At 36.6% G+C, this 13,789-nt stretch overlaps 1 protein-coding gene across 1 annotated transcript; it reads right to left on the reverse strand.

Annotated features, from left to right (window-relative positions):
• Positions 1-442: 442 nt before the first annotated feature.
• On the reverse strand, positions 443-1,393 carry Or5d14 (olfactory receptor family 5 subfamily D member 14). The gene is given in 1 exon segment (NM_001000334.1): positions 443-1,393. A coding segment is annotated over 1 exon segment (951 nt).
• Between the last annotated feature and the right edge of the window lie 12,396 nt (positions 1,394-13,789).

Here is a 13,789-nt window from a genome sequence, read left to right on the forward strand (position 1 = left end):
TACTCCATTGTGCTTTAATAATGTAATTTAATGGCAAACTTATATTACCAATGACAGAATTTCACTGAAGTTTTCAGTCAGAAGTATTCTGTCGTGATTATAAAACAACCAAAGAAATTTTCTGCATTTCTTGGTTAGTTTTTATCATCTATAATAATAACTTCTTTCAAAAGTAATTAAAATCTGAAATATATCCTGACATGTTTTCTAATATAACAATAATAATAATAATAATAATAATATTGACTTGAAATGAATATTATGAACCAAAATATTTTCTATTTCCTCCAAATATTAAGCATCTTTTCCCTCCATTACTGAGTTGAATTAATCAATCTATGCATCATAACAATCAATACAATTCAAACAAATATGTATCAAAGTAGATAGAAACAGCCATTGTTCTAATTTTATATTTGTACTGAACATGCTTTAAGATGCTTCAGTGAAGTGGGAATTTCAATGAAGTGCTCACTACTTTCTGTAAAACCTCTTTCACATCCTTGTTTCTCAGACTGTAGATAAGAGGGTTAAGCAAGGGGTTGACAACTGCGTAAAAGACAGAGGCCACTTTGACTGCATTCCTAGAATTTTGGGGGTTAGGTACACAGTACAGAGAAAGTATGGTTCCATGAAAAATGGTGATGGCAGTCAGGTGGGAGGCACAGGTAGAGAAGGCTTTGCGACGTCCACTAGCAGATTTGATTTTTAACACAGTCACAAAAATGAACACGTAAGAAGTGAGAATGATCAGTAGGGTACTCACTTCATTAAAGGTTGCAAAACAAAAGAGTAGCAGGCTGGGGATGTGTATATCAGAACTAGAGACAGCAATGAGGGCAGAATATTCACAGAAGAAGTGGTTGATCACAGTAAATCTTGAGAACTTTAGCTGCAGAGCATAGCAGAGGAGAATCAAGGTGGCCAATGTGCTCCAGATATATGATCCAGTCACAAGCAGGATGCACAGTCTCTGTGACATGGCCACAGTATACAGCAAGGGATTACAGATGGCCACAAAGCGGTCATAGGCCATAACTGCTAACAAGTAGGACTCAGCCACCACAGCCACACAGGACAGGAAGTACTGCAGCATGCAGCTGAAATAAAGTATAGTTTTATCAGCCAGGATCAAGTTCTCAAGCAGCTTGGGCATGATAATTGTTGGATAACAGAAATCAACAAAGGAAAGGTGGCTAAGGAAAAAGTACATGGGAGTGTGGAACTTGGGGTCGATATTGATGAGCACTATCATCCCAAGGTTCCCCACTACAGTGATGATGTACATGAAGAGAAAGACTAGGAAGAGGGGGATCTGAAGCTCAGGGTAGTCTGTGAAGCCCACCAGGACAAAGATAATCTCCACACTCACATTTCTTTCCATTGGCACCATATTGCCTTTTAGCAGACAGCTGAGACTGTAGAATCTTCTGTTAAATACAAAATCATGTAAGAAATGTCAAATATCCTTATAGAGCAATATAAAATGCCATTTTAATCAGTTATTTGCACAAATTAATCTATTGAATTTTGGTTTTTTTGTTTGTTCACTTGTTTTTTTTCCTCTCCAAGAAATAAAAGATTAAAGAAGTCTAAAATAAAAGATGTAAACAGTGCCATTTGGCCATATTTTGTTTTTTGATATCACTGAGGCATAAGCATACTCTAAAAAAAAATTTTAATGCTTTCTTTGATACATATTGCCATGAATAAGACATTGACTATATATACTTACTTTGCTCCTGAATATTATTGTTTCTCAATTAACATAGAAAGAAAAATCAAAGTGTATCTTAATTACAAGGTCAGGAAAACATTTTCACAGTAAAAATGAAATCTGAATAAACTCACTTGTTGAAGAGAGGGTCAGAATACTTCTGGTGCTCTGTGAATTGAGAATAGCATTAAGAGAAAAGATTTTATGTTTACCTGATATCTCTGGGGACCGACTCTAAAGAAAATTCAAGACAATATTCCATATAGGCTCAGAGCAGGTAATTACTATGAATACCAAATCTTGTCTTGAAGAATCCTTAATAATGAGACTTATCTTGAAAGGACAAAGAAGCCTCTGCCATGAGGTCCACTCTCAAGCACTCTTAGTACATATTAAGACATCTTCTGTTGCTGGCATGAAAATATTATCCAAACATTCACTTATCTTCTGCTGAGCTTAGTAGATCTCTTTGGATTATTTAAAAGAGTATATAGCAATTTAAGACAAATAATTTAACATTTTTCATAACAATATAAAAACTGTAGATTGTATGTAATACATGAAGCAAAAGAATCTCTCTGACCTATCCAGTGTACCATGCAAGCCACCATTTTATTTGGGCCCTCTAATTCAGCATTCATGACATCTCATAGGAATCATTTGGCAGATATTGTTCATATCATTATGTAGACCACACAATTATGTGCTGAATAGATCTTCAAAATTGTCAAGGAATACAACAGAACTCTCTTAAGATAACTACTCTAATTTTTTCAGTCAAGCATTTCCCTTTTTATTAAAATATCTTTTTCTCTCACATAATGTATCCTGATTATGGCTTTTTCTCTTCTCACTTCTGCCTAACCTTCCCTTCCATCTGGATCTGCCCCCTTCTTTCTCTCAGTAGAGAACAAACACTCTTCTAAGTGAGCAAAATAAAATATCAGGGAAAATAAAAAATCTAATACATTGAAATAGTATACAATAAATAGTGGAAAAATTCGCAAGGAAATGCACTAGAAACAGATAAAGAGACAGAGCTTTACTCATTCACAAACTCAGGTATTACTGAAAAACACTTAATTGGAACCTGTAATGTATATGCTAATGGCATACAAGTTTAAAAGGAGAGATTAAAATAAAATCAAAATAATGTTTCTGAGGTCTCACATGACTGTATGAGATAAGAAACATCCAAAAATGTTCTTGAATTCATTATATGTTGTCAATCCACTACTGGGCCTGCAGCCTCCTGTAGTCCCTTCTCTTATCTGCATCCCCTTCTCTGATCCTCTGAGTGGAGATCTGATCTCAGAATCACTCCACTCTGGCTGGCACCTCAAGTATCTGTAGAGTTAGGTGGCTCTTTTTCAACAGGCCAAAGTGTTAGGGGAAAGAATTCCACACAAACACGTTTAGGGACAGCCTGCTGCTCCAGTTGTGGGGGACTCACAAGATGAGCAGCTGCTTATATTCTCAGTGCTTTCTTTCATATTCTGGGAGGTAATTTTAATATGGAATAACTAACACAATAAGGCCCTATTTCCAGGTGACTTCTCATGTACAATGACACAATATGAAAGTGGGGAGTAGCAAAATTCTAGTCCTACTCTACAGTGGTCCTGAAAAATGCCAGTGAATATAAGGATTTTAATGCTATGTTCATATATGTGAGTAACAATCGAGGAAAATGAGGAAGAGAAGAAAGGAGGGAAATTAGACAATTATATCTCAAAAAATTAAAAAAATAGTAAAAAGTCATGCCTGGAACATTAGAACTCCATATTAAACACAATTTTATATAGTCTCAAAAGTAGTTATATAGATGTGTGCACTATGTACTTACAACCTACAAATATTATGTAATGATGTATTTCTCTTGTTTATTAAGACACAGCAGTTATGCAGTCACCATAAATGTTGGAGCTTCTCACTGTTTTTTTATTTTTCTTAGCCATCCTGTTGGATGTAGGAGCATCTGAAGCATGTTAGTGGTGGTGGGAAGCAACAAATCAGCAAGAAGGTGTGGGAGGAGAGGCTGAACAGACCAAGGGGAGATTCCGTCAGAAAGGAAACTCAATCTCATTCATTGTAAAAGAACCCTGGACACTCCTCAACCAACTCTGAAATTCTCTGTCAGCAAACCTTTCCCTTTCTGTAAGCTCTGACAAAAGAGAAACTGAGACAAAAGGCTTGTGTCCTATGAGGACGATCAGAGGTAATGCAGAATGGGCTGAACTACCAAAATCTCTTTCCAGGGCGATTGGGCTATTGGAGTGGTGTGTGTGTGTGTGTGTGTGTGTGTGTGTGTGTGTGTGTGTGTGTGTGTGTGTGTGTATTAATCCTAATAACCCTAAGCATGGTAGATCTTTTAGTTTTCCTATATCTTCTTCAAATTCTTTTAAAGTTCATATCATATAGGTTTGTCACTTTCTTGATTAGAGTTATACTAATAACAGTATATTATATACTATATATATATATATATATATATATATATATATATATATATATATATATAGGCTGTTGTTTCCCTAATTTTTTCTCAGCCAGTTTATTATTTGTATAAAGGAGGAAAACTAAATTTTTGAGTAATATTTTATCTGGCCACTTTGCTGAAATTGGTTATCAGTTGTAGATCTCTGGTAGAATATTTGGGGTTACTTACATATACAATCATATCATATGCAAATAGTGATATTTTGACTTCTTTTCCAACTTTTATCCTCTTGATATCCTTTAGCTGTCTTATTGTTCTAGCTAGAACTTAAAGTACCATATTGAATAAATAGTGGGTAGACTTGCCTTGTCCCTGATTTTAATGAAATTGCTTAAATTTCTCTCCATTTAATTTGATGTTGGCTATTGGCTTGCTGTAAATTGCTTATATTATATTTAGGTATTTTATCCCAGATCTCTCTAAGTCTTTTGATACAGAGAGGTATTGGATTTTCTCAAAGCATTTTTCAGCATCTAAGCACATGCTGTTGTGATTTTGTTCTTTCAATTTGTTTATATGGTGGATTATATTGATGGATTTTGTATATTGTACCATCTGTGCATCCCTGGTATGAAACCTGAGTGGTCATGGCATATGATGTTTTTGATGTGTTTGGATTGGGTTTGGGAAAATTTTATCATTTTTGCATCAATGTTCATAACAAGTGTTGGTCTGAAATTCTATTTATTGGTTGAGAATTTGTGTGGTTTAGATATCAGGGTGTCTGTGGCTTCATAAAATGATCCTGGCAGTATTTCTTCAGTTTCCATTTTGTGGAATAATTTACGGAGTATTGTTATAACTCCTATTTGAAAGTCTGGTAGAATTCTGCATTGAAGCCATCTGACCCTGGGCTCTTCTTTGGTTGGGAGATACTTAATGCATTTATATTTCCTTAGGGGAAACAGGGATGTTTAGTTTACCTAATCTTGATTTAACTGTGCTAAATGGTATCTGTCTAGAAAATCATCAGTTTGTTGAGATTTTCCATTATTTGGAGTAAAGTCTTTGAGACAAATGTTCACAGCCTACCATTGAACTAAGAATGGGGTCCCCATTGGAGAAGTTAGAGAAAGGATTGAAGGAGCTGAAGGGGTTTGCAGCCCCATAAGAACAACAATACCAACCAACCAGAGCTTCCAGGGACTAAACCAACTTCCAATGAGTACACATGGACAGACTCATAGTTCCAGCTGCATTTGTAGCAGAGAATTGTTGGGCACCAATAGGAGAAGAATTCCCTCATCCTGTGAAGGCTAGAACCCCCAGTGTATGGGAATGTTAGAGCGGGGATACATGAAGGAATGGGTAGATGGGTGGGGGAACACCCTAATAAAAGAAGGAGGAGGGGGGATGGGATAGGGAGTTTATGGACAGGACACTGGGAAAGAGGATAACTTTTGAAGTGTAAATAAAAAATGTCCAATTAAAAAATACTGAACATATTGCTTTTTAAAAAACAGAAACTATGGGAGAATAGGGGATATATAAAACTACTAGCATCACTATCATAGAAATCTATAGTATGGACAATACTATGTATAGTCCAACTGTGTTGCATTTATAATGTAGAACTGAAACTTGAATTTAGGACACAAATAATTGTTTCAAACTGAAGCTAGAAGACAGTATATGTAAAATAACTTCTTGTATTGTCGAATTATTATAAATAGCAATGAGTTAGTTATCTATCAATCACAAATTTACCACATAAATATCAATTTAAATAGACTTCACCTTTTATTGCAATGGTTAATTACACAATTAAATGGTTTTTAAGTTCAAGTTGGCAGACACCATGCAGGAAGAGCTAGAGTAGACAAGTGAGCTTAATAGAGATGGCCCACTGTCCTGCTCAGGTGTGGAAAATAAACTCTGCTGTGAAATGATATCAGATACTTCTTGATACTGATTCACTTTTTCACATTTGTCATTGCCAAACTTCTCACTCATTTGGCTTGGTATGAGTGGAAAACAAGAGAACCTCACTGACTATAACTTGATGTGATTACTTCCTAGGTGATAGCCCATTCTGTTGGGCAAACTCAACATGTAGATGAAAGTTCCTGAGTTATAGCTGTTCTGATTAATTAGTGATTTTATGGAACTTCTGAACTGATTTCAGTAGTTTTCAGACGTTAGCTTGATTTTAATAATTTTGGAACTTAATGTACTTGATTGGGAATATAAAGTTAGGAAACTAGGAGAGTTGATAGAAAGCTTTAATGAAGAATGAAATGTACCCTTTCCTGTTAAAATGCCAAAAACTTCTTTGGTTAGAAGAAAAAAGAAAGTATAATGAGCATTCAAGTACCACAGAGGCGAGAAAAATAGGCTTGGGACAATTTAATGATCAAAGACGCATATACTATAGGTTGGGCATGAGTTCCTTCATCTTTTTATCTAGTGATGAGATAGCAGGTTTTCAATGTGAAGCAGAATAATAATAATGTTATAATAAAGAACAAATAATTCTATTATGAATATAAGAACAGAAAACAGATGATTAGCCATCCTGCCTGAACAGAACTTCAAAGATAAGACATAAGATAGATTACCTGATCTTTAGTAAATACAAATTGGTGTCAACAAAGCATATGGAAAAACTTACTACTGTATACTTGGCCTGCTTAATCTTTGTTAATCAATGACATAAAAAAATTTCTGCTGGAAGTGATAATGATCCTTTGGAAAGAAAGATAGATGATAATATTTTAGTTACATATGGTTTATATAAGAAATATATAATCAATAACCTGCTATAATTCCTTTGTATGTAATGATATTAAATTCATTTTTGAAGACTATGATTATTTTTGGTCACTGTCTCTGTAAAATGTGTAAATTGTGACTAAAAGTAATATTTTTAATAGATTTTCCAACTCTCTCTTATCCCTATTCACCCTCTCTGTCTCCTCCGAGCAACTGGAGATCACTGGGTATTCCCCGACCATGGCGTATCAAGTCTCTATGAGGCTAGGGGCTTCCTTTTTCATTGAGGCCAAATAACACAACCCAGAGAGGACATATTCCGTGTACAGGCAACAGCTTTTATGATAGGCCCTGTTGCAGGGGTTCACATCCCATATAAAGACAAAGCTGAACATCTATTCATATGTGCTGGGAAGTCTAGGTTCAGGTCGGGTGTGTTCTTTGGTTAGTGTTTCAGACTCTGGAAAGCCCAAGGCCAGAGTCATGATAGTTGACTCTGTTGGTCTTCGTCTGAAGTTCCTATCCCCTTCAGGACTCACAATGCTCTCTCCTATTTTTCCATAATACTCTGGAAGTTCCATCTACTTTTTGATTCTGTATCTGAGTAAGCTGCTGAGTGGAGTCTCTCGGAGGACAATGTGCTTCTATCTGCAAGTAAAATAGAGTATCATAAATAGTATTAGAGATTATTGCTTGCCCACTCAGTTGAAGTTGAGCCAGTTATTGATAGATTAATCACTCAGTCTCTGCTCCATCTCTCATGCCTGCATTTCTTGTATACAGGATGAATTTTGGGTTGAAAGTTTTGTGAGTGGGTTTATATTTCTATTGCCCCACTGTGGTTCCTGCCTGGCTACAGAAGGTGGCTTCTTCTTGTTCCATATTCCCAAAGTAGTGAGTTATAGCTAAGGTCATCCCCTTTTATTATTGTGCCTCCCTTACCTCAGGTCTCTGTCTAATCTTGTGGATGTCCCTGACTCCCTCAATCCTGTCAGTTACAGATTTCTATGCATTTTTATGGCCATCTAGAAATCTCTCCTCTTCTTCCCCACATCTAATCCTATCACTGACCCTTCTTCCTCCCAGTTCCCTCTCTCCATTTGCCTCTTATTTTATTCCCCTCTGTAAGTTATATCTAGTCTTCCTCACTATGTCCTTTCTTTTTGTTTAGCTTCTTTGGGTCTGTGGAGTGTAGCATGGTGTCAGCCTTTTATGGCTAATACCAAATTATACGTGGTACATACCATGAATATCCTTTAGGGACTGGATTACCTCACTCAGGAGGTTATTCTCCACTCTATCCAATTGCCTGCAAAGTTCATGACTTTGTTTTTCACAGCTAAATAGTATTCCATTGTGTAGATGTATCACATTTTCATTTTACATCATTCAGTTAAGGGATATCTAGGTTGCTTCCAGTGTCTGGTTATTATAAGTAAAGCTGCTATGAACATTGTTGACCGAGTGTCTTTGAGGAATGTTAGAGATTCTTTTGGATATATGAACAGGTGTGGTACAGTTGGGTCTTGAGGTAAAACTATTCCCAGTTTTCTAAGCAACTCCCACATTTATTTCCAAAGTGCTTGTATGAATTTTTTTTCACTACCACCAGCAACAAAGTGTTCCTCTAGCTCTACATCTTTTGCCAGCATTTGCTGTATCTTGAATTTTTGATGTTAGCCATTTTGATGGGTGTTAAGACAGAAACTCAAAGTTGTTTTGACCTGCATTTTCCTTATGACTAAGACTTCAAACATCTCTGTAAGGGCTATTTGGTGATTTGAGATTCTGTTGTAGACAATTCTGTTTAGCACTGTATGCCATATTTTAATAGGATTATTTGGGTTGATGTCTAACTTCTTGAGTTCTTTGTAAACCTTTGATATTATCCTTCTGTCAGATATATGGTTGGATAAGATCCTATCCGATCTTATTCCTGCCAAATTGTCCTGCTGAGAGTGTCCTTTACAAAACCTTGCAGATTCATGAGGTCCCATTTATCAATTGTTGAACTTAAATAGGGCCTGGGCCTTTGGCATTCTGTTTAGAAAATTTTCCTCTGTGCCAATGTGTTTGAGGCTGTTTCCTCCTTTCTCTTCTATTAGATTCAGTGTATCTGGATTTTTGTTGATGTTCTTGATCCACTTGAAGTTGAGTTTCTGCAGGGTTGAGATCAGGGATGATGATTCCTCCTGAAGGTCTTTTATTGTTCAGGATTGTTTTGGGTATCCTGGGTTTTTTGGTTTTCCACATGAACATGAAAATTGCTTCTTTAAAGTTTATAAAAATGATATGTTGCTGGTGATTGCACTGAATCTGTAGATTGCTTTTGGTAAGGTGGCCATTTTCACAATGTAAATGTTCCCTATCCATGGGTATGGGAGATCTTTCCATCTTCTGATAACTTTAATAATTTTATTTATCAGGCCCTTGAAGTTTTTGTCATACAGACCTTTCACTTGCAAGGTTAAAGTACAACAAGATATTTTATATTATTTGTGGCTATTAGGGTGGGTGTTGTCTCTCTAAATCTTTTTCATCTAATTTATCATTCTGATATGGAGGGCTACTTATTTGTTAGCGTTTATTTTATATCTGGCCACCTTGCTGAAGGTGTTTAACAGCTTTTGGAGTTCTCTGGTAGAATTTTTTTCTATTGGATACTTTTTTTTTTTTCGGAGCTGGGGATCGAACCCAGGGCCTTGCGCTTGGCAGGCAAGCACTCTACCACTGAGCCAAATCCCCAACCCGCTATTGGATACTTTTATTTCCTTTCCCGGTTTCCTGGCCATAAGCCCCATATCCCTTCTTCTATAAGGGTGTTCCTCTTCCCCATCCACCCCCTTTTCCCACCTTCACTACAATGGGGGTCCAACCTTGGCAGGACCAAGGATTTCTTCTCCCCTTGGTGCCCAACAAGGCACTATATATGCTATCAATGCAGCTGGAGCTATGGATGTCTGTCCATGTGTAGTCTTTGCATAAAGGCTTAGTCCCTGGGATCTCTGGTTGGTTGGTATTGTTCTTATGGAGTGGCAAGCCCCTTCAGCTCCTTCAATCCTTTCTCAAATTCCTCCAATGGGGACCCCTTTCTCAGTTCAATGGTTTACTGCTAGCCTCCACCTCTATATTTGTCCTGCTCTGGCTAAGCCTCTCAGGAGACAACTATATCAGCCTCTTACCAAGTATGTACTCCTTGGCTTCATCAGTATTGTCTAGTCATGGTGGTTGTATATATTTATGGGCTGGATCCCCATGTGGGGCAGGCTCTGAATGTCCAATCCTTCAGTCTCTGCTCCAAACTTTTTCTCCATAACCCCTTTATGTATCCCTTTAACCTGTATTTTTTTTGTCTGATTGAAATTCGAGTAAAATATTGAATAGGTAGGGAGAAAGTGGGTAGCCTTTTCTAGACCCCGATTTTAGTGGGTTTGCTTTAAGTGTCTCTACATTTCGTTTGATGGTGGCATATGGTTTGCTGTATATTACTTTTACTATGTTTAGCTATGGGCCATGAATTCCTGATCTCTCCAAGACTTTTAACGTAAAAGGAAATTGAATTTAGTATTTAACTAAATACTTTTAAACTAACTTTCTCGCCATATAATGAGATAATTTTTTTAGTTTGTTTATATAATGGATTACATTGATGGATTTCTGTATATTGAACCATTCTTGTATTCTACCTGATCATGTTACAAGATCGTTTTGATGTATTCTTAGATTCCATTTGTGAAAATTTTATTGAGTATTTTTGCATCGATATTCATAAAGGAATTTGATCAGACATTCTCTTTATTTGTTAGATCTTTGTATCGTTTAGGTATAAGCATAATTGTGGCTTCATAGAAGGAATTGGGTAGTGTTCCTTCTGTTTCTATTTTGTGGAAGAGTTCGGAGAGTATTGGTATGACATCTAATATTCTGCACTATACCCATCTGGTCATTGTTGTTGTTTTTTTTTTTTTTTGGCTTTTGTTTGTTTGTTTGTTTTTGGTTGGGAGACATTTAATGACTGCTTCAATTTCTCTAGCAGTTCTGGGACTGTGTAGATGGTTTATCTGATCCTGATTTAACTTTGGTACCTGTTATCTCTCTAGAAAATTGTCCATTTCACCCAGATTTTCCAGTTTTGCTGAGTATACGCTTTTGTAGTACGATCTGATGACTTTTTTGTATTTCCTCAGATTGTGTTGTTATGTCTCTTTTTGTTTCTGATTTTATGATTTTGTTAATTTGGATACACTCTCTGTGCTCTCTGGTTAGTCTGGCTAAGGGTTTATCTTTCTTGCTGATTTTCTCCAAGAACCAGATCCTGCTTTTGTTGAATCTTCATACAGTTCTTTTTCTTTCTACTTGTTTAATTTCAGCCCTGAGTTTGATTATTTCCTCTCATCTTTTCTTCTTGAGTGCATTTTCTTCATTTTGTACTAGAGTTTAGGTGTGCTGTCAAGCTGGTAATGTATGCTGTCTACTGTTTCATTTTGGAGGCACTCACAGCCCTGGGTTTTCCTCTTGCACTGCTTTCATTGTGTCCCATATGTTTGGGTAAGCTTTGCCTTCTTTTTCATTAAATTCTAAAATGGCTTTAATTTCTTTATTTCTTCCTTGACCAAGTTATCATTGAGTAGAGAGTTGTTCAGCTTCCATGTGTATGTGGGCTTTCTGTCATTTTTGTTTTTATTGAACACCAGACTCACAGTCACTTGTGAAGTGATAGAATGCATGGGATTATTTCAATCTTCTTATATCTTTGCGGCCTGTTTTATGACTGATTATTTGGTCAATATTGGAGAAGGTACCATGAGGTGCTTAGAAGAAGGTATTTTTTTGGAAGAAAGGTTCTATAAATATCTGTTAAATCCATTTGCTTCATAACTTTTATTAATTTTTCTGTGTCTCTGTTTACTTTTTGTTTCCATGATATGTCCATTGCTGAGAGTGGGGTGTTGAAGACTCCCACTATTATTGTGTGAGATGCAAGGTGTGCTTTGAGATTTAGTAAGGTTTCTTTTATGAAGTAGGTGTCCTTGCATTTGGAGCTTAGATATTCAGGATTGAGAGTTTATCTGGGTGGATTTTTCCTTTGACAAATATGAAATGTCCTTCCTTATCTTTTTTAACTTTTGGTTTAAAGTCGATTTTATTTGATATTAGTATGTTTGTTCCCACTTGTTTCTTGGAACAATTTCCTTGGAAAATTGTTTTCCAGCCTTTTACTCTGACGTAGTATCTGTCCTTGCACTGAGGCTTGTTTCAGGTATGCAGCAAATTCTGGGTCCTCTTTTTTTATCAGTCTGTTAGTCTATCTTCTTATTGGGAGATTTAGTCCGTTGATGTTGAGAGATATTAAGGACTAGGAATTATTGCTTCCTGTTATTTTAATTGTTAAAGGTGGAAATATGTTTATGTGGCTATCTTCTTTTGGATTACTTGAAATTAGATTTATTTCTTGCTTTTCCTAGGGTATAGTTTCCCACCTTGTCTTGTAGTTTTCTATTTATTTTCTTTTGTGGGGCTGGATTTGGGGGAAGATACTGTATAAATTTGGTTTTGTCATGGAATATCTTGGTTTCTTAATCTATATTAATTGAGAGGTTTTCTGGATAGAGTAGCCTGGGCTGGCATTTGTGTTCTTTTCCTGGTCTGTATGACATCTGCCCAGGATTTTCTGGTTTCCTACTCTCTGGTGAGAAGTCTGCTATAATTCAGATACGTTTGCCTTTATATGTTACTTGACCTTTTCCCCTTACTGCTTTTAATATTCTTTCATTGTTTTGTGTGTTCGGTGTTTTGTGACAGGAGGGATTTCCTTTCAGGTCAATCTATTTGGAGTTCTGTAGGCTTCTTCTATGCTTATGGGCATCTCTTTCTTTAGGTTAGGAAAGTTTTCTTCTATTATTTTGTTGAAGATATTTACTGACTCCTTAATTTGGGAATCTTCACTCTCTTCTATACCCATTATCCTTAGTTTTGATCTTCTCATTGTGTCCTGGATTTTCTGGATGTTTTGGGTTAGGAGCTTTTTGCATTTTACATTTTCTTTGATGGTTGTGTCAGAGTTTTCTATGGCAGCTTCTGTCACTGAGATTTTTTCTATCTCTTGTATTCTGTTAGTAATGCTTATGTCTATGACTCCTAATTTCTTTCCTAGGTTTTCTATCCCCAGGGTTGTCTCCCTTTGTGATTTCTTTATTGTTTCTGTTTCCCTATTTAGATCCTTTACCTGTTTGATTGTGTTTCCCAGTAATCCTTTAACAGATGTTTTGTGTTTCCTCTTTAAGGGTTTCTACCTCTTTACCTGTGTTTTTCTATATTTCTTTAAGGGAGTTATTTATGTACTTCTTAAAGACCTCTAACATTATCATGAGTTGTGATTTTAAATCGAACTCTTGCTTTTCAGTTGTTTTGGGGTATCCAGGGCTTGCTGTGGGGGGGGGGAACTGCGTTTTGATGATGCCATGTAGTTTTGGTTTCTGTTGTTTAGATACTTGCAGTTACTTCTTGCCATCTGTGTTTCTCTGATGTTAGCTGGCCTTGCTCTCTCTGACAATGGCTTGACCTTCCTATAAGCCTGTGTGTTAGCACTCCTGGAGACTGACTATCTCCCAGCAGGGTATGGGTACAGAATGCTGTGTCATAGGGTCAGTTCTTGGCACAAGGAGAAACGAGAAGGATTCTGTCCAAGGCTACTCCTTGTTTTATGTTTCCAGAGGGCTCCAGATGCTTTCCTTTTGGGCCAGGATTGTGAGTAGAAATGGTTGTCTCACTTGTGCTTTCAGGATTGTCTCCACTTCTGAGAATCCAGCTCATTCCCCAAAGTATGTGGATACAGGGAGCTGTGGCACTAGGTCTGCTTC

The sequence above is a fragment of the Rattus norvegicus genome, chromosome 3 (assembly GCF_021556685.1).
Source record: "Rattus norvegicus strain SHRSP/BbbUtx chromosome 3, alternate assembly SHRSP_T2T, whole genome shotgun sequence".
NCBI lineage: Eukaryota > Metazoa > Chordata > Mammalia > Rodentia > Muridae > Rattus > Rattus norvegicus.